General features: G+C 42.3%; 1 protein-coding gene across 2 annotated transcripts in view; it reads right to left on the minus strand.

The window, feature by feature from the left end:
- PREP (prolyl endopeptidase) overlaps window positions 1-20,522 on the minus strand; it is a 112,175-nt gene that overhangs the window by 65,056 nt on the left and 26,597 nt on the right. For both annotated transcript variants that reach the window (XR_004382753.1, XM_032858225.1), the window contains exons 5-6: window positions 20,008-20,217; window positions 14,655-14,776 (exon numbers count right to left, since the gene is read on the minus strand). Coding sequence is in view for 1 of the 2 variants with exons in the window: in XM_032858225.1 (XP_032714116.1) it covers window positions 14,655-14,776; window positions 20,008-20,217 (332 nt within the window). In the remaining variant the exon portion in view is untranslated. The remainder of the gene's footprint in view (window positions 1-14,654; window positions 14,777-20,007; window positions 20,218-20,522) is intronic.

A 20,522-nucleotide genomic window follows, 5' to 3' on the forward strand; every position in this document is an offset into this window, starting at 1 on the left:
TGATGAATGCCATGGAGAACATGACAGGTATAGGTAAGGGAGGGGCAGGATGTGGGGGTTGGGGAGGGGAAGAACTGTACTGTTAAATATGGTAGTCAAAAAGGAAAATGTTTTCTTTCTATTGTCTCCTGCCTTGCATTGTTTCAGGTGAGAAATCATTTCAAACCATTTTCTCACCGTGTTTTCTCACTATGTGCTTGCTGCTTTTAAGATTTTTTTTTTATCATATTTTTAGGTTTTATGCAAATTAATTAATAACGGGCTTTGCTGTAGGACCCTGCTTGAGATTTGTCGAGCATTTTGGAACCATGACTTTGTCTATTTTCTCAAATTCATAACACTTTTGACCTTTTCCCCCTCCTATGTATTTTCATATTCCCCCTCACCCCTACTGTAGGACTTCAAATACGCAATGTTAGATCACTTAGCATTGTCCCACAGATGAGGCTGTGTTCGTTTTTGTTTTTGTTCTGTCTCTTTTTGGTTTATTTTCAATTGTCCTGTTTCCAAATGCACTGATATTTTTGTAGTATCTAAATTGCTATTAAGCCCACGCAGAGACTTTCATTTTGGATGGCTTATTTTCACATCTAGAAAAATGTTTGGCTCATTTTTATATTATTTCTTTGTTCATTATACTAACATTTTCTCAAATCCTTTAAAAATTATTTTATAATAGCTTTAAAAAAGTCCCTGTCTGCTAGTTCTACTACCTGTCATTTCCGAGTCTGTTTCATTGGCTACTATTTCTCCTGGTTATAAGTCACATTTTTCTGCTTCTTTATACATCTTGCAGCTTTTAAAAATTGGATTCTACACATTTTGAATGTTGTCTAGATTTTCTGACTTGTTTGTTTTGTCTTCCTTTAAAAAGTTTTGAGGCAGTTAATTTGTTAGTAGGTCAGCTTGATACATTGGAGGCTTGTTTTCAAGCTTTGTTGGGGAACATCTACAGCCCCACTGCAAAGGTGGGCCTTTCTGGGGTTGCTGGTGAAGACCCTGGTGTTCACAGGTCTTTCCATTTTGGTCAGAAAGTGGCAGCTTCTGACTTGTCAACCCTCTGGTAGTTGTTGGCTTACAGCTCCCTGGTAATTGTTAGCCTGAATCATGAAGTCTCATCCTATGCATGTACTACTTAAAGGTCAGCAAGGACACAAAGGGAGACCAAGGCAGAATTCTGGGACTCTTCGTGGTAGTTCCCTGCCGGCAAATTCCAGTGGCTTCAGTCTTCCTGAATTCTTTAGGAACTAAGTCAGGGAGACTGCAATATTCTGTGGGCTCCTCCGTCCTTGTGCCAGATTCCAGAAAATATCTCCAGAAAGGCAGAAAGATGGAGCTGTCATAGGACTTGTTGCTCTTACAGATGATGGTCCAGCAATGCCTGCTGACTACATTTGCAAAGGACTGCTTGATCTCGAGTGGTTTTCTCGCTGTTGATAGCAGGAGGGCTGCTCTAGGACCAGTTACACTGCCAAGGCCAGAGGCAAATACCTGTCATTATGTTTTCATTGTTTTAACTAATTTTTAATTTTTATTAGATAATTCTATCTTTAAGAGTATATTATTGTGCATGCTTGAAATACACAAATATAAGAATTAAGGACATAATTAATATGGAATTAATTTCAAAGACGATAACCATGATTCATAAAAAATGTAACAATGACATATTTCCTTCCATCTCATTACACAGTAAGGTATTTTTACGGTTTCTGTTCCACTGAAACTTCTATGAACTACCTGCAGCCTTTGGGGCAGCTTCTTCTCTGTAGAGGTGAAACTGTCCAACATTCACTCTAACTTGCTGCACTGCTCTCATCAATCCCATATGCACGGATTCCTTCCACCAGGGCAATGTGATGGCCCCAAGCTAAATGTCACCTAGATGAGAGTGTCTGAGCATGGACTACTTCAGATTTTACTGCCTAGCTGCAGCAAGTGCTTAAATTTGCAGGAATTAGATTCCAGCTCTCCAAACAAAAATACCCATTCACTCTCTGTCTACAGGTTCATTTTGGTAGACCACCTGTTGCTAGTCAATCAGATTCTTCTGCATTTATAAATCAATCATAATGTCTATGCCTGTCTAAAGTGCCCAGCATTTTTAAACACTCGGCGCACTGGATGTTGTAAGTTGAACATCTCTTTCTCAGAAAAAACTGTGCTAAAGAACAGAGATAATATGTACTTGAGAAACAGAAGTGGGATTCCAAGTAAGTTACAGTTTTACCAAAAATTCTAGAAAATCCTGTTTAATTTGGCTGCTCTTTCCTGGTGACATTTTTCTGTGTTCAGAGCAGTTTCCCATCACAAACATGAATCACATTTTGCTGTACGGGTTTTTGCCACAAACCACACATAACATCGAATGCCTCCAGTGCATTCTCTTCCATCTTTTGCCAGGCTCCTCACAGTCTTTCCGGAGATCATCAGTTTTGGAAAAACCTCATATAAATTTCTGATTTCCATTAATTCTTTTCTCCATTCTCATTCTCACTGTATTTCCAACTTACCCGTCATCATGTTAAGTGGGTCTCATGCAAGTAACGTTAGACTTGACTGAGTTTAAAAAAAATCTAACCTAAGTATCTATATTCCATTTCCATTAATTGTTATTGCTGATATACTGGCTTCCACATTTTTAATTTCAAGTATTCTATTCACTTTGCTCTTCCCTTCTTTCCTCTTGGTACTGCATTAATAAAAATTTCTTTATGAACATTGTCCCTTCTTTGACTGCTTTGGTAGTTATGTATACCCTATTTCTAAGCTTTTATGTTTTCCTTAAGGTTTTCATATACAAAGTTAATAAACTCATGTCCAGAATTTTAGTTTCACCTTATGTTTAATTGATCCTTTGTGAATATTGTCAAGCAATCTTATGATCATAACTTTATCAAATGTAATGAAAAGTAGCCTCATTAATACTTCATAGTTTTCTTTTCTTATCCTTTAAATGAAGATGGAATTTTTATAGCTTAGTGATTAAAGTTATGATATATCGATCATAAATGATGGTTAATTCAGTTGCAGTGATCCAGCTGACGGAAAGACAGGGCAGTAAAACTCACTGCAAGAACCACACCAAACCTTTGATGACAGGTGTTGCGAGCACGTCGAATGAGTTTTTCTCAGCATATCTGGCTGGACTAAGTATTGTAGCCGTTTATATTTAATCTAAGGTAGAAAGCCCCAAGGTACATTACTGTTGGGATGCCAGTTCAGTCCGTCTTTTTCACTGTAGCTCTCTTCATCACAACCCAGTGACAGTCCATAGTCACCAAGCAAATTTGCTAACCTGGAAACAATTCTGAATTTTCAGATGCTCAAAGTCTCAGATTTTGAAATCATTTTTAAGTGTCACTGCTATCCCCAAATACATAGGTTAGAAATTTCTTCCACTAAAATCGTAATAATGTATATTTATTAACCTTAGCTTCACATTCAGACTATTTAAAGGCAATTTTAAAAATTAATTTTGGAAATCACTGGGAGGAGGAGAGAAAAATACTGTTAACGAAGAGGACACTTGCATCTCAACAGAAAAAAAAGGGACATTTCTGGGATGCCTGGGTGGCTCAGTCGATTAAGCATCTGCCTCTGATGCAGGTCATGATCCCAGGGTCCTGGGAGAAAGCCCCAAATCGGGCTCCCTATTCAGTGGGGAGCCTGCTTCTCCCTCTGCCTGCTGTTCCCCCTATTTGTGCTCTCTCTCTCTCTGACAAATATAATAAATAAATGAAATCTTTAAAAAAATAAGTGATTCTTCTGAAATCCAGATAAAAAGAAAACAGATAAAAAACTGAGCTAAGGGCCCCATCAGGCCTTCACAAAACACTATAAATTCCTGTTCACAAAATATTATTGTTTTTTCTTTAAATAATACGATATCAACTAGAATAACTGTGTTCTCTGGAAGCAATTAATCTGATTCACAAGCACAGACTTGTTGCAACGTAGGAGTAATACTAATCCGACCAATTATAAAAGACATAATTCTTAAATCTTTGTTTTTCACAGCTTTCTTCTACTTTATGTCTACATTGTTTAAATAAATTTTCCTTATGTCAAATGATCTTATTTCATGAAAATCACATTTTATGTAATTAAGTATTAATTAACAAAAAATTTCTAAGAATTACTATAAATCAAATATTTACATTTGTGGATATTAAATCCAGTAACTCTACTCCAAACACCACCAACAGGGATGAAAGCTATCATTTTTTTAAAAGATTTTATTTATTAATTTGAGAGACAGAACACAAGAGAGAGAACATGAGGGTGGAAGCAGAGGGAGAGGGAGAAGCAGGCTCCCTGCCGAGCAGGGAGCCCAATGTGGAGCTCCATCCCAGGACCCTGGGATCAAGACCTGAGCCAAAGGCAGATGCTTAACCAACTGAGCCATCCAGGGGCCCCTTAAAGCTATCATTCTTTATTTACTCATAAGTAACCATTCTTTACCATTTAGCTTTTCATTATCCATGACCAGGCAAACCTCAGTGGAGAGAAACAAATGAAAAGCCACCCCAGTCAGGGCCCCCTTGCTTCTGGGGTGGGGAGGGGAACTATGGTCACCATAGTGGCTGGTTTTAAGAGGACATGATTTAAATTATCAAACTTATCAAACACAGCTGGCCACTATTCGGGGAGTCCGAGCTAAGGCCATTTATTCCACCAGCGTTTACTGGGTGTCCGCCACTGCTGAACCAGGTTCTGAAACACACAGATCAACAGGACAGGGTCTGGAGCAGCTCATGCTCAGATGCGAGTAAGAGAGGGACACACACATGCACACAGAGGAACACTACGGAGTAGTAACAGCAAGAAGTGTGAAGTATGAAGGGGGTGCAGAGAAGGGCAGCTAATGGGGAGGGGAGGTGGAGGAAGAATGAGAAAGCTGAGAAGGCTCTGGGGGAGGGTCCTTAAATGATTTTAAAAGGGAAGTAGAATTTCTTTCAAAACGGTTGCTTGAATTCTGCCTTCTTACACCTGCTGCGGTGGTGCAGCTATCTGGTCCCCAGAACTGTGCTGACATATACTTGAGCTGCATATGTTCACTCCCAAGGGCACGGACTGCCAATGGACAGCAGCACGTGCAGGGGAGGCTGCAGTAGGCTGTGCACCGGGAGCGGCCAGTGCTGGGCTGAGAACCTCCAGGCCTGTCCTCAGGTTGGAGAGGACCGCCTCTCCCAAGGTCACAGATCCTTCTGGATTCTTCCTCCATGTAATGACTGATGAACTCAAGGGTATAAAGCCCCAGTCAGGAAAATGCTGAAGGCGAACGCAGCTCGAGAGCTCCTTGGAGGACTGGCCGAGGTCGTCCTAATGACTGCATTACGGCTCACCTCCTTGCTCTCTGCCCTCGCCCCCAGCACAGGCTTTGAAAGCACGCCCATTCGACTTCCCGTCCACGCGCCAAGGAACCTGACCTGTAACAGCATGCAAGGCCGTCACAACATCTCGTACACAGGCAGTGTGTAACCTAGCAGAGCCCACAACTACTCAGCCTCCTGGGCAGGCCCAACAAACAACGCACTTCTCCCAGGGCATCAGCGAGAAATGAAACCAGAGTCAGCAGGTGCAGAACGAGATTTCAACCCGACTGTCGATAAGGTGCTTACGTAAAAGAATGTGGCTCAGGACTATGAGTTGGCCGGGAATTCTCAGCCTGACCTATTCGGTTTTCAAGCCCTGACTGAGGAAAACTCCCCCATGGGGGGCCAGACGAGTGTGGAAAGAAGTGCTCCCCTCTAATCTTTTGGTTTCTCAGCTTGGCGTATTTTGTGCTACTGGAGAAAACTGCTGTAAGTGTTGGCTTCTGTTTTGAAGAGGGGACCCAGTAATGGCTGTCACATTCACTGACACTTAATCAAATGGCATAAGGTGTGGGATTATCAGACTTCATACTTTCATTAAAGAAGCCACATTAACTACTAAGAAGTTTTACTTGTGTGTATTGTGGCACTAAGCTACACTGAGGTAATAATACAAGGAAACCCTTGACAGACATCATTCACGCTGTAAGATGGAGTATGTATTTCGTTCTTTATTCTGTTAGGCTCACATATGCTGCTTCAACAAACACAAAATTCCCATGAATCAGCACATTCAGGATATAACCTCTACAAATCCAGGAGTCATAACACCACAGAATTTTTAAAAGATAAACAGCAACTGGAATATACCTGAGGGGAATCTAGTCCCAAGTAATGTTTTTATCAAATATCTTCAGTTAATGCCTCACATAGGTGTGACAGTGATCCATTCAGACCTGGGTCTGGATCACAGCTGCTCCATATTTACAAGATGTATCAGCTTTACCATCCATTCATTTTTTTTTAAGTTTTTATTTATTTATTTGACAGAGATCACAGTAGGCAGAGAGGCAGGCAGAGAGAGAGGAAGGGAAGCAGGCTCCCTGCTGAGCAGAGAAGCCCAACTCCGGGCTCGATCCCAGGACCCTGAGATCATGACCTGACAAAGGCAGAGGCTTTAACCCACTGAGCCACCCAGGCACCCCCATTTTTTTTAAAATGAATTTACAGAAATGAGTGTGAAATACAATAAGACAATACTAGCAGTTTTTCTGGAAAATGGGATCTTTATAGTTTATTTTAAACGGGGCATCTGGGTGGCTCAGTGGGTTAAAGCCTCTGCCTTCGGCTCCGGTCATGGTCTCAGGGTCCTGGGATCAAGCCCCACATCAGGCTCTCTGCTCAGTGGGAAGCCTGCTTCCTCCTCTCTCTGCCTGACTCTCTGCCTACTTGTGATCTCTGTCAAACAAATAAATAAAATCTTTAAAAAAACAAAAACCAAAAAAACCACAATAAACCTATGTTATTATTACTAGCACATAAAAATTTTAAATTCACTGAATTTGGCTATTCTCAGTCTCAATACTATACAATAAGAACAGCTGGGCCTTCTAAATGACTTGAATCAACTAACTTTTCTTTATGCATCTCATGTTAAGAGAAAATGAACAAAGATCACTAAATGTTGTAAACTCCCAATCATTTGTCTACAAGGTATTTTTTTTTCTTTTTTAAGATTTTACTAATTTATTGGCGCGACAGAGAGAGACAGAGTGAGAGACAGTGGGGTGAAGGGCAGAGGGAGAAGCACGCTCCCTGCTGAGCAGGGAGCCCGATGTGGGACTCGATCCCAGGACTCTGGGATCATTACCCGAGCCAAAGGCAGACGCTTAACCAACTGAGCCACCCCGGCATCCCTACAAAGGTGTTTTTCAAAACAACAAAGACACATAGCTAATATTTATATGTGTGTGTGTGTATAAAATGTGGACTTGCATCAAACATTATTTTTCTTTTTTAAAAAAAGATTTCATTTATTTGACAGAGAGAAAGAGAAGAAGGCTCCTTGCTGAGCAGGGAACCCAACACAGGGCTGGATCCCAGGGCCCTGGGATCGTGACCTGAGCCAAAGGCAGAGGCTTAACCAACAGAGCCACTCAGGTGTCCCAAACACATTATCATTTTCGAAGAACAACTCACAAGCTATTTTATGCAAGAGCTACTGAACTCCAGTCATGTGGTCTTGTGTTAATAACCAAACCTCTACAGACATGAAATTTCTTTGGTATATATAATAATTTCCACTTAGAATCTAACAAGAAGTGAAGTTTTTTTTTTCCCATAATTTGAATCTACACACACTTTTTCAAATTGAGGAAAGTATTCCTTTAAAATATTAGGACAAAAGAATTGTGCACATAAAAAAAAAAAAGTATCCTAAAAAGCAGTGAGACTTAAAATTGTGTGCAACATTAACGAAAGAAATGAAAACGGATTTTAATAGCTTTGGGAGTTAATCATGTGCCGCTCAGAGTAGGAAACTTTACCAGTTTTATTTTATAGTCTCTTTTGGATTCCTTTCACAATAGTAGTGAATCCTAACATTATCTCTTTAATATTAAGTATGTTTCCAAAACTTAGCTGAGGAAAACTTTTAAAGGTCAAACTAACTCATCATTACAATGACGGCTTCTCACTTAGGGGACTCGCTATGGATGTGCACAACCACAGGAGAGGTGAAGTACACCAGGACAGGGGCAGCCACAGGCTCATGTGATGTGGGTTAACACAAACATCTCCAACAGGTAGTCATTCAGTCAGAGCACTTTCCCAGTACACTGTGGTCCCACAGCAATGCGGGAAAACAGAAACCAACGCAAATCCCGTATGAGGTGTTCCTCAGCATGCCAGAAACGGATCTGACAGAAAATTTTAGGGGGTTAAAAAAAAAAACACAAAAAAAACAAACCTGCATTCAAACTAAAATGAGTAAGGTAGGTCTTGACATGTCAGAGCCGCCATCGTTGTTCTCTGGCAGAGCGGCTGGGTTGTTTAAGAATCCACTGTTTGTTTTCTCTTCTCCCTTACTGACCAAGGGGGTGAGGTGAGAAGCGACTGATTTGCAAATCCAGCCCTCCTACCACCAAAACCAACTCTCCCCCAGCAGGAGCTGTTTCCCTGCCTTCTAGCTTTAACTCCCAGTTGGGTCTGTGGCTGGCTTCCTGGCTTCCCTTCCCCACCACGTGCTGGATGTTCCTGCGCGCTCATCAGCACGATGGATATTATCATGCCCCGCGGTGCCGGAGAGAGAGAGAGAGAGAGGACACGGGTGATGAGTCCGGTTGGGGATCCACGCCGCGACGGACAGAAAGGCGCTCTGCCGCCCCCGCGACGCGCGCAGGGGATGGGGGTCTGGGAGCTGGGGCAGCGCGCGAGGCTCTCACAGCACCAGGAGACGAGGCTCACCAGCGACGCAAGCTGCACGCGCCGGCTCCGCCCCCAAAGCTCAGGTCAGGAGGACAAAGTGTCTTTAAAACGACGGACGAACGGAACATGACGGGCATTGTGTCATGAGCCCCTAAGCCCCTCAGCAATACTGTGAAATGTTCATAAATAGAAGAGCTGACTACAACAGGAACAGCTTCCAAAGGGCTGAGCGTGCCCATCTGTGCTCCTGAAAATCACGCGGCCCTCACACCTGGTGGGGAGGGAGGGGACACCAAGCCTATGGCTTCCTGGGCCCCTGGGGAAGAGATGCCCGAAGTCCGCTGACCACGAAGAGGGCTGTGAGCAAGGGCTCTGCTCAAGCCGAGCTCTGCAGTGAATGAGGGGCAGGTGAGGCGGAATTCCCTGAGGGACACGGAGACACCCAGGCACCTATGTTTTGCAAGGCAAAGCTGGATGCACACCAGGCCTCGAGGGTCTTCACGTGCACGAACCTCACACTAACGTTCACCGTGTGCCCACGGAGGCCGGCACTAGGCAGTGATTTCACATGTTAACATATACATATAATATACAAACGTCTGCACAAATACACACATACTTGAATGATTAGGGACCACAAGTGAACACACAACATAGATATGTGATAAACGTGAAGATTAGGATTACCTTTGTGAAAAAGAAGCCCTCTTTTCAAGAATTAGTTACGAAAGAATTCGGTTCTCAATACAGAATTCAGCTTGACAGTCACAGAGAGGCTGGGCATTTTCTCCATAATCCTTTCTAAAGGTACTTGACACGTTTTCAGAATCTTCATTCTAGAGCACCCTCTGCTGGGAAAAGTGCCTCAAAATACTTGATTTCCCTGTTTCCGGCCCCCATACACACCCCAAATGCTCTGAGAATCACTTTAAAATAAAGGGAATTTTTTTTAATCCAGTAGAATCTTCAAAAACATGACAATTTCTATTCTCCCACAATCTTGCCTTCTAGGTAAAGCCTTCTGGTCTATATTAAATAATTGACACCACTGTCCCTCTAAGCCAAATGCTAGATGGGTTTCATGTTACCCCAGGGGCATGAGGGAGCTGCAGGGCCCGAGGGAGGAGGCTCTCGGCCGGCAGGTGAGGAGAGCGGCGTTGGCCAGCACCCTTCTGGGATGGAGCAAACCATGGAGGTTGCTTCCCTCAGAACAAGAGACACCAGGAAGGTAGCTTCCCTCCAGCCATCTTGAAAGGTCCCTGCAGAAAAAGGATGGACGACGGGCGCTGCGGAGGGAACCCGGCTGGGAGCAGCAGCCTTGGGAGGCAACACAAGTGTGAGCCAGAGCGTTTACTATCCACCACAGAGCAGCACGCAGGTTCCCAGAACGGAGGGGCTCTCCCTACACAAGGATGCCATCAAGGAGCCCGTACCAAGACACTGGGCATGACTGCGAGCGGACGGTAGCAACCAAACACCGACAAACAGCTCCAGAGCAGCAAGAATCCCGTTAGCCTCCTCCAACTCCTCCTCCCTGCAGGGCTGCTGCAGAACCAGCCCACAATGAATAACAGAGGGGAGAGAACTGGAGACTGTCATTGCTCAGAATGGCCTCACCTGTGAAGGTGAGAGTCCAGAGTCCCCATCTGATCATCCTCCCGAGTCTCCTCCTGCCCCTTCGCATCCCCTCCTCTTGTTCCCCAACCCCCGTCTGCAAGCAACCAGTGATCTGTATTGTGCCTTTATAGACTAGTCTGCATTTTCCAGAGTGTTCTATAAATATAACCAAACACTCTGTACTCCTGCGTTCTCCTGTCTTCTAGCTTTCATTGAGCGTAAGTATTTTGAGATTCATCCCTGTTGCTGAATATATCAACAGTCTGTTCCTTTCTATTGCTGAGTAGTATTCTACTGTAGGGATGTACCACAGTTAGTTCATTCATGCGCTTGATAGTGGATAATTGGGCTGTGCTACTGTGAGGCTATCTTGAATAAAGTCTTTGTATGGGAAAAAACAAAACAAAACCCCCAAGCAGGGGGGTTGAGTAGTCCCTATTCCCCGTCCAGTCCCCCTTGTGCTCACCAAATACGAGCTGGGCAGAGGGAAGCAGCATGTGGATCTTCTGTAACAGTTCTAATACCCAAAAACATCCAGAAGCTGTGGGTTCTGCTAGATGGTATCAGTCATCCTGGTGGCAGATGCTGTCAAGGGCAATGATGGCAAAACTAAAGCTGCTTCCTGTTCTATGTGGTGGACTGCTCCAGGCAGGAAGACCTGTCTGTGCAAGAAGGCAGAGGAGGCCTCTGTGAAGGAAAAGGAGTCCTAAGGAGACAGTGTCTCGGATACAAAGGGAAGTCCTCAGTGAACCTGGACTGCAGCAGCCAAAGGGAGGGGTATGGCGGGTCGCCAGAGAAATCCACGCCCATCCACACACTCGCCAGCCATGCCCCGCCCCCCCCCCAAAAGCCCCTCCAACCACACCCACAAAGCCCAAGCTGCTCTCACATCCGGCAGCTACCTTCTCACCTAGGAAGCCTGCGTCAGGGTCAGTGAGATGTTGTGCTGAATCCTCTAGCCATAGACTTTCAGCCGAAAAAGCCCCAGGGGAAATGAAGGAAAGAGAACCGAAGAGAAGGGATGTGCCCAAGGCCGCACCGAAAGGACGAGGACACAATCTTGGAGTTTCTGTCACAGTACACCATCACCCTAACACTAGCTCTCCATTCAGACACTGTTGAAATGTGGAAGGTATTAACAAAACCCTGGGTTCAAAATGATGATCCCCAAAGTACTACTTGAAAAATACCACGCATCAGTGTATGGTTATGAAGCGACCGACCCTGGCACCTGGAGGGGTGTCACCTGTTGTAACAAGACCACCCAAGCAGGTGGAACGCAGCTTCAAGGAAGGCCACACCCAGCCTTGACTTCCTAAGCCTGCTGGTTCTTGGAGATTTGCTCTGTATATTTCACTATTAAGGCTCTGATCCAATATAAAGTTCCTTGGGACTCATCACATATGTCCCTAAAGTTTTTTAACAACTTTATTACTTCTGTGCAGTACAGACGTATCCTTTCAACAGTCCTCACTACTGTTTCTACAAGCCTTCTTTCCTTCTAACCAGAGAGGCTGAGTGCACGGAGTTAGGAAGACACAGGCTGTGGGTCTAACATACTCAGCAGGCAGTTCCAGCCAGGCACGTGCAAGGTAATCTCTCGGGCAGGCATTTTACTTCCTCCATGCAATGGAACGGAATGATCACCTCCTTTTCGAGGCTTTGGTAAAGATTATATCAGATAATTTACATAGAGTGAACACCTTTTTAATGAATGGTAGAAGGATCACATCAACTACTTAAACCTGCTTTTCTTTTCACTTTCCTGGTAGAATTGAATGTACATATGTTAAATACATATATACTCCGCTATTTTTTTTTTTTTTTTTTTTTTTGAGAGTGAGTGAGTGAGTGGGGGGAGGAGGAGCAGAGGGAGAGAGAATCTCAAACAGACTCCACGCCCAGCAGAAGCCTGACACGGGGCTGGATATCACAACCCTGAGAACATGATCTGAGCCAAAATCAAGAATCAGATGCTTAACTGACTGAGCCAGCCAGGTGCCCCTCACTTCAAAACTGGCTGCTCACAACAATGCTAAGGAAACACCCCACATATCCATTGACAGATGAATGAATAAAATGTGGTGTCTATCCATAATGGAATATTATTCAACTATAAAAAGGAAGGAAATTCTGACACATGCTATGACATGGATGAACTTGAGGACTTTGTGCTAAGTCACACAGCCAGTCACAAAAGGACGAATACTACATGAGGACAATTATACGCGGCACCTAGAATAGTCCAACCCAGGGAGACAGAAAGGAGAAGGAAGGCTGCCAGGGAATGGGGGAAGCAGGGGAGATGGGGAGTTATTACTTACAGGGACAGTTTCAGTTTTGCAAGATTAAAAAGTTTTGGAGGTGTATGGTTGGTGATGGTTGCACGATGATGTCAGTTTACTTACTGACACTTAACTCTACACTTAAAAATGATTAAACCAGTAATTCTGTTATGTATATTTTACCACAGCTTAAAAGTTAAAAAAAAAAACCTCACTGCTTCAACCAAACATTAAGAGAAATTCAAGCAACTTGAGCTGCACACATATTCTACTATAAAGCTTGTTTCCTTTTAGTCCAATACACTAAATTATATAAATATTCTGGCATTTATTTTCAATATCCATGTTACTGTATCAACCAAATACATCTACCTTAATTAAAACAGGCCTGCTGTAATGAAATTATTAGCTTTGAAATATAAAAATTTCTCTAGGAAAGTTGGTCTTTGATTTTATGAAGAATCCAGGGGGAATAAAATTGATTATTAAAACATATTATTTAAGGATTTCCGCATCAATACCTTCCCTCCAAAAAGATAAAGAGAAACACATGATCTAACATTAAAACATCGTTTGGTAGCTTATTCATCTCCCTAATTGTTTCACTCAGATGACAGTAAAAATCTATATTATTTTATAAACCAACATCTATTAACCACAGTAACCAGAAGACTTAAGTAGGAGGAGAAGCTGAACTAAGAAGGAAAGGGTAGAAACAATCTATAAATAGAGTCAGAGACAGCATAAAAAACAAATAGGTGAGAAAAATGACAGTAGTAACTACACAAGGACGGCTCATGGGGGAGGCACTTCAGTGAGAAGGAAAAAGCATGAGAAAAGGACAGTTTCAGGTCACAGAACTAAAAATTCACACACTGCATTAAAGTCTGGCAAGTTTTTTCTAAGGGCCAGAAAGTAAATATTTTAGCTTTGTGGGCCACGGGGACTTTTGCAGCGACTCCACACCGCTATTGCCATCCGACAGCAGCCCCAGACGACACAAAATGAAGGGCGCAGCTGGGTTCTAATAAAGCCTTATTTACTAAAGCTGGCAGCTGGCCAGATGTGGCCTGAAGGCAGGCAGCAGTCTGCCAACCCATGGTCTAGGGAAACTTATAAATAAATAAATATAAGGACAATCTGGAATAAGGTGTATCAATGCACATGAACTAAAACACTGTGGGTTCCTATTTGATCTCCTGTGAACCAGACCCATGAGCCCAACTTTGAATATCAAATGTTCCTTTTTGTACCAAAGTTCTAAGTAAGTGACTCCAGGAGCTTTATAAAGATCTTCTAGTGGATTTCTCATTCCCATTATAAATGGGCCAACAGCCCACCTCTATCAAAACATTCAGAATGCTTTTCTTTAAAAAATACTTTTTACTACCCAGAAATGAACTAGGAAGAGTTAAGTTTTTACTCCAAGTCCCTCTAAGTTCTTTTCATAGTTGATTCTCAAGATACAGAATAAAAATCTGGGCCGGTAACTTCAAAGACTTCCATACAGTTTGGTTATGGCCAAGATCCCCAAGCAATACCTGAGTATCTATTAGATGGGAAAAATCTCAAAATGCACATTTTGATGTAAAAAAAAACAAGTGAACAATATGCATGAAGAGGAAAGCTGTGTAAAAAAGGAAAACATATACTCCCTCTCTCCCCAGTTTCTCATTTATACAAAGTAAATTTTTGGGAAGGATACTTTCCTCACCTCTGAGATGTGAGACTCTGAATTTCAAAATGTTCATGTGATTCTGCACTTTTACTTTTTTTTTTTTAAACCATAAGCATGTATTACTTTGTATTAAGGTTTTTATGTTTAAGTTGCAGTTAAAAGGTTTATCATCACCTTCACTATTAAGAGTCAATTGGAATACCAATACTTTTAACAAGAGAATATTCACTCACAGGACTCATCACATCCTTAAAGATCACACAACAAGAACATCCGTATACACAATCCATGGGACACTGTTTGCGGGGCAATTTCACAGTAGCACCATACCTCAGCTCCGCCCATCCACTTAGGCTCATCCGGAAACTCAGCACACAAAATATCTTCCGATTGATCAGTTCCCAACACATGGTAACACAGCTTTTGATGGAGGTTGGTGGATGTCTCCGTACCTGAAGGAGTTAAAAATGTTTACTGAAGTGCAGTTGGCAATTTTAAGAAAAATCTATCCCACCCATATTGCACAATGCTAGAAACGTTTAAAAAGTTATTTACCTGGCCATGGGATACAAAGTTAATATGCAAAAGTTAACCACTTTCTTATATACCAGCAATGAATATGTGGCACTTGAAATTAAAAACATAGTATCATTAAGGATGTAATATATAACATGGTGACCATAGTTAGTTAATGATACTGTATTGATACTTAAAAGTTGCTAAGAGAGAAAATGTTAAAAATTCTCATCACAAGAAAAAAAAACTTATAACTATGTATGGGGATATGATGGAGACTTATATAGTGATCATTTCATAATATATACAAATATTGAATCATTATGTTATACAGCTAAATCTATGTTAATTATACCTCAATGAAGAAATTTTATTTTATTTATAATGTTATGTTAGTGACCATACAGTACATCATTAGTTTCTGGTGTAGTGTTCCATGATTCATTGTTTGCGTATAACACCCAGTGCTTCATGCAATCTGTGTCCTCCTTAATATCCATCACCAGACTCACCCATCCCCACCCTGCTCCCTTCTAAAACTCAGTTTGTTTCCCAGAGTCCATAGTCTCTCACGGTTTGTCTCCCTCTTCAATTTCCCCCACTTCATTTTTCCCTTCCTTCTTCTTATGTCCTCCATGCTATTCCTTATGTTCCACAAATAAGTGAAACAATATGATAATTGACCTTCTCTGCTCAACTTATTTCACTTGGCAAAAAAATTTTTTTAAAACCATAATACCATTTACATTAGTACCCCCCAAAATTAAATGGTCAAGTACAAATCTAACAAAATATGTATAAGACTTATATGAGGAAAAACTACATGGGCACCTGGGTGGTTCAGTGGGTGAAGCCTTGGCCTTCTGCTCAGGTCATGATCTCAGGGTCCTGGGATCGAGCCCCACATCAGGCTCTCTGCTCAGCAGGGAGCCTGCTTCCCCCTCTCTCTCTGCCTGCTTCTCTACCTACTTGTGATCTCTGTCTGCCAAATAAATAAAATCTTTAAAAAAAAACTGATCAAAGAAATCAAAAAGAACTAAATAAATGGAGAGAAGCTCCACGTTATGGACAGGAATACTCAATGTTGTCATGTCAATTCTTCCCCACTTGATCTACAGATGCAATTTAATTCCAATAAAAATCCCAGCAAGCTATTTTGTGGCTATCCATGAGCTTATCCTAAAGTTTATATGGAAAGAGAAAAAACCCAGAATGGCCAAGACAACATTGAAGGGAAAGAACAAAGCTGGAGGACTGATACTACCTGACTTCAAGATTTACTGTAAGTAATCAAAACAGTATGGTATTGGCAAAAGAACAGACAGGTGAATCAGTAGAGCAGAGCAGAGAGCCCCGAAATAGACCTGCGTAAATACAGTCAACCGGTCTTCGAACAAAGGAGCAAAGGCCACCCAGAGAAGCAAAGTCGGCCTTTTCAACAAATGGTGGTGGGACAACTGGACACCAACATGCAAAAAAATGAACCTAGACACAGACTTTGTACCTTTCAAAAACATTAACTCAAAATGGATCACAGACCTAAATGTAAATGCAAAACTACAAAATTCCCAAAAGGTAACATATGAGAAAATCTGGATGACCTTAGACCTGGCAATGACTTTTTAGATAAAATGTCAAAGGTATGACGCATGAAAGAACCAAGTGAAGCTGGACTTCATTAAAATAAAAAAATTCTGCTCTGTGAAAGACGCTGTCAAGAGAATAAAACAGTTCACAGACTGGGAAAAAATATCTGCAGAAGACGTATTTGATACAGGACTTTCACCCAAAATTTACCAGGAACTTTTTTATTTTTAAGATTTTATTTATTTATTTGCAGAAATCACAGGTAGGCAGAGAGGCAGGCAGAGAGAGAGGGAAGCAGGCTCCTTGTTGAGCAGAAAGCCCAACATAGGGCTTGATCCTAGGACGCTGGGATCATGACCTGAGGCGAAGGCAGAGGCTTAACCCACTAAGCCACCCAGGCGCCCCTACAAGGAACTTTTGAAACTCTAACCCTATCAAAAAATGGGCCAAAGATTTTAACAGAAACCTCACGAAAGCAGATTTGCAGGTGCACCTGGGCAGCAGAGTGGGCTAAGCATCCAACTCTTGATTTTGGCTCAGGTCATGATCTCAGGGTGGTGAGATCCAGCCCTGTGTCAGGCTTTGAGCGGCTGAGTGTGGAGTCTGCTGGGGATTCTCTCTCTCCCTCTGCCCCTCCCCTGTGCATGTGTGTGCTTTCTTTAAAAAAAAAAAAAAGATATGCAGATGGCAAAGCAACACATGAAAAGATGGTCCACATCATGTCACCAAAGAAATGCAAATTAAAACAATAATATACCACTACACACCTATTAGAATTGACAAAATCCAGAACAACAGCGACACCAAATGCTGATGAGGATGTGGAGCAACAGAACTCCTATTCATTGCTGGTGGGAATGCAAATTCGTAGTGACTCTGGAAGCAGTTTTGTAGTTTCTTACAAAACTAAACATTCTTACAATACAATCCAGCAATCACACTCCTCGGTATTTACCCAAAGTATTTGAAAACTTATGTCCACACAAAAACCTGAACACAGATGTTTATAGTGGCTTTATTGATAACTGCCACATCTTGCACACTACCGGGATACCCTTTAGTAGCTGAATGGATTAAAAAATAGGTGAGAGGATAAATAAACTGGGCTGTATGCAGACAATGGAATCCTGTCCGGCAATAGGAAGAAATGGATTATCAAACCATGAAAAGACATGGAGGAAATTTAAATGCATATCACCAAGTCAAAGCAGCCAGTCTAAAAAGGGTACACAGTGTATGGTTCCAACTACAGACATTTGGGAAAAGGCACAGCTATGGAGACAGTAGAGAGATCCGTGGTTGCCAGAGGCTAGTGAACAGGGAAGACGGACAGGTGGAAGAGGGCTTGGGGGTGGTCAAACTCTGTATACTATAATGGAGGAAACATACCATTCTACATTTGTCTAACTTGTGGACTACCCAATACCAAGAGTGAGCTCTAGTGTAAGCTCTGGACTTGGGGGGATTATGACATGTCAATGGAGGGTCATCGACTGTATCTACTCAGGGGAGGGAGGCTGGTAATAGTGGAGGCTCTGCATGTGTTCGGGAGGGCTATATGGGAAATCTGTGCTTTTTGCTCCATTTTGATGTGAACCTAAAAATGCTCTCAAAGATGAAGTCTCACTCTCCTTTTTTTTTTTTTTTTTTTTTTTTTAAAGTATTGGTTGGGTATTACCCTGAAAGTAATTCATACATACTTGCTGATTTTGGAAGATGTTTTGAGATTGAACTATTTTTTCATTACAAAAAGGTACTAAGCTTTCAGGACAATGAAAAAGAAGTAAGAGAACACCATAATATAAAAGAAAGCTTTTACAGCACTTGGTGACTTTCCATGGGTTTTCCGGAAAGCACATGGTTGGAAATGCTTAGCCTCATTGGTAAGTCCCTCCACCACACAACCTGAGGGGCTGCTGAGGTCCTCTGGACAAGAGGGCAGCAAATTACTGCGGGGAGCAAATATTACCTTTCTGAAATCAATCACTCTAACTAAGCTTTACTGCTTTTGCCACTGAAAGCTGAGCCTAAATAATAATTTTCATGTTTTTCACAAATTAATAACATTGCTCTCTAACAAGAAATGGCCAGGGGAATACTTATTTGGTCTCCTAGAACTCAAAGTAGCCATTTCTAACTCAGTACCACTCTTAACACGGGCAGCTAATTCAGTGTACAGAGCACAGAGGTCTTTCTTTAGCCAACATCCTCAAATAAAAAGCCTACTCTTAAATCAGCCCTTCTTGTAGAATTAAGGAAAAAGTATTGCTTTAGTCTAACCAAAAGGTAGCAAAAGCTGAACATAGCCGAAAGAGATGAAAAGAATTATAGTCTTATTCCCAATTCAACTGGGGAAGTCAGAAAAGCAAGCTAGCAAATCTAAAGACACGATACAGTAGATCATGATAAGGGGACAGCATATGTAGCAGAAAGTACTGGCTCAGCTGTGCTTCTCACCAGCTCCAGGCCTCCAACAAGTACTGAGCCTCTGTACCTCTGTTCCTCAGCTCCAAACCTCCCACAAAGGGATTGTAAAACCCATGAGTAAAGACCAACCAAGACAACAGGTCCCTGTGGAGAGATGGGGTAGCATGAAGAAGATGACTGTTGACAGCTTGCAACAGCGAGGTACAAGGTAGGTGGGCCTTTCTCTCTGGAAAGGTGAGGAGTGAAGGGGGAAAGAAAGAGACTGCTTGAACACAGCAGGACCTTTGTGTAACAGAGAAGAAAAACAAAGGTGTGTCCTGGAAGTTCACAACGAGAAAGTGTCAAGATAAATCAACCAAATGACGTGTGTAACTTCTAATCGGAGGAAGAGATGTGATCACTACAGTAGGAAAATATATTTATTTTTTATTTATTACTATTTATAATTTATAAATTTAAGTTTATGTTAAATATTTATATTTTATATATTTTCATATTAAATTTATAATTTATAAATTATTTATAATCATTCAACATCATTAAATAAAGCAGTTTCAAGGGAAAAAAAAATCTCCATGACCCCTTGGGAGATATAACATATTTGAAAAGGACTGATTGCAATAATGGCCTAGTTTTTCCTGGTTCCTTGTATCTGTTTCTCCACCCCTTGAACAGGGGCTGGCTCCTTGCTTTGGCCAACAGAATGCAGCACCATGATATAGGGCCAGCAGCAAGTGCAGGTATCAAAGAGGCTTATGACTTTCACCTCCCCGTGAGCTGCCAGGCAAACCAAGCAAGCTAGCCCGCCAGAGGAGGAGAAACCACAAGGATCGAAGCCAAAGCCCCTGACATGGGAAAGAGCCAAGCCAAAGGCCAATGGACCCACAGCTGAACACAGACACATGACAGAACTCAGCTAATACAGAAGAACTACCTGGCCAACACAAGACTCCCAAGCAAAAAAAAAAAAAGGATTATTATTCTAAGACACTAGTTTTGGGGTGATCTGTCATACAACAATGCTGATACAACACCCTTTGAAGACACCTGGTTCTACACCAAACTACTTCTATGTAGGGTTTAGCCTTTCAAGTTATGTAAAGTCACACTTGTATTTCATGAGAAAGGTGCTTCACCTGCCATCTTCACTTACCATCACTTTTTCCATCCTGTTGGGGATAGGAGTTGTAGAACATCCCCTTCCCATCATGGGTCCATGCCATACAGCTGAACTTGACTCTCTCGAGGACATCTGGAAGCTCTTTGGCACCATCAACTTTCATGAACTTGATTGTCACCCAGTCTGAGCCGCTGGCGCTCAGACCATAGGCAAAATATTCCCCATCTTCACTGAAGGCATAGCCTGTGGGACACAGGAGAAATTCTCACACAGTGGCCGTGGGGACACAACCCCTAGCTTTGCCTGCTGCCCTTCGTGCTGCCTGACACGTTCTCTGCCACACGTGCAAGGGAGGCAGCAAGAAGCCTGTCCTGAGGACCTCTGGGGACTGAGCCCAGGCCACAAAGGAATTCGCTTCAGGAGCTTGGACAAGTGCTCCGGGTCTTAGGTTCTTCGTCTGTAAAACGACGTACTGGATTGGACTACTAAGATGCTTCCATCGTTTATATTGCTATAATTCAATGAGCAGTTCAGTTAAAAGCAGAGCT

Source organism: Lontra canadensis, unplaced genomic scaffold (assembly GCF_010015895.1).
Source record: "Lontra canadensis isolate GAN:19392208 unplaced genomic scaffold, GSC_riverotter_1.0 scaffold14, whole genome shotgun sequence".
In the NCBI taxonomy this organism is placed as follows: domain Eukaryota; kingdom Metazoa; phylum Chordata; class Mammalia; order Carnivora; family Mustelidae; genus Lontra; species Lontra canadensis.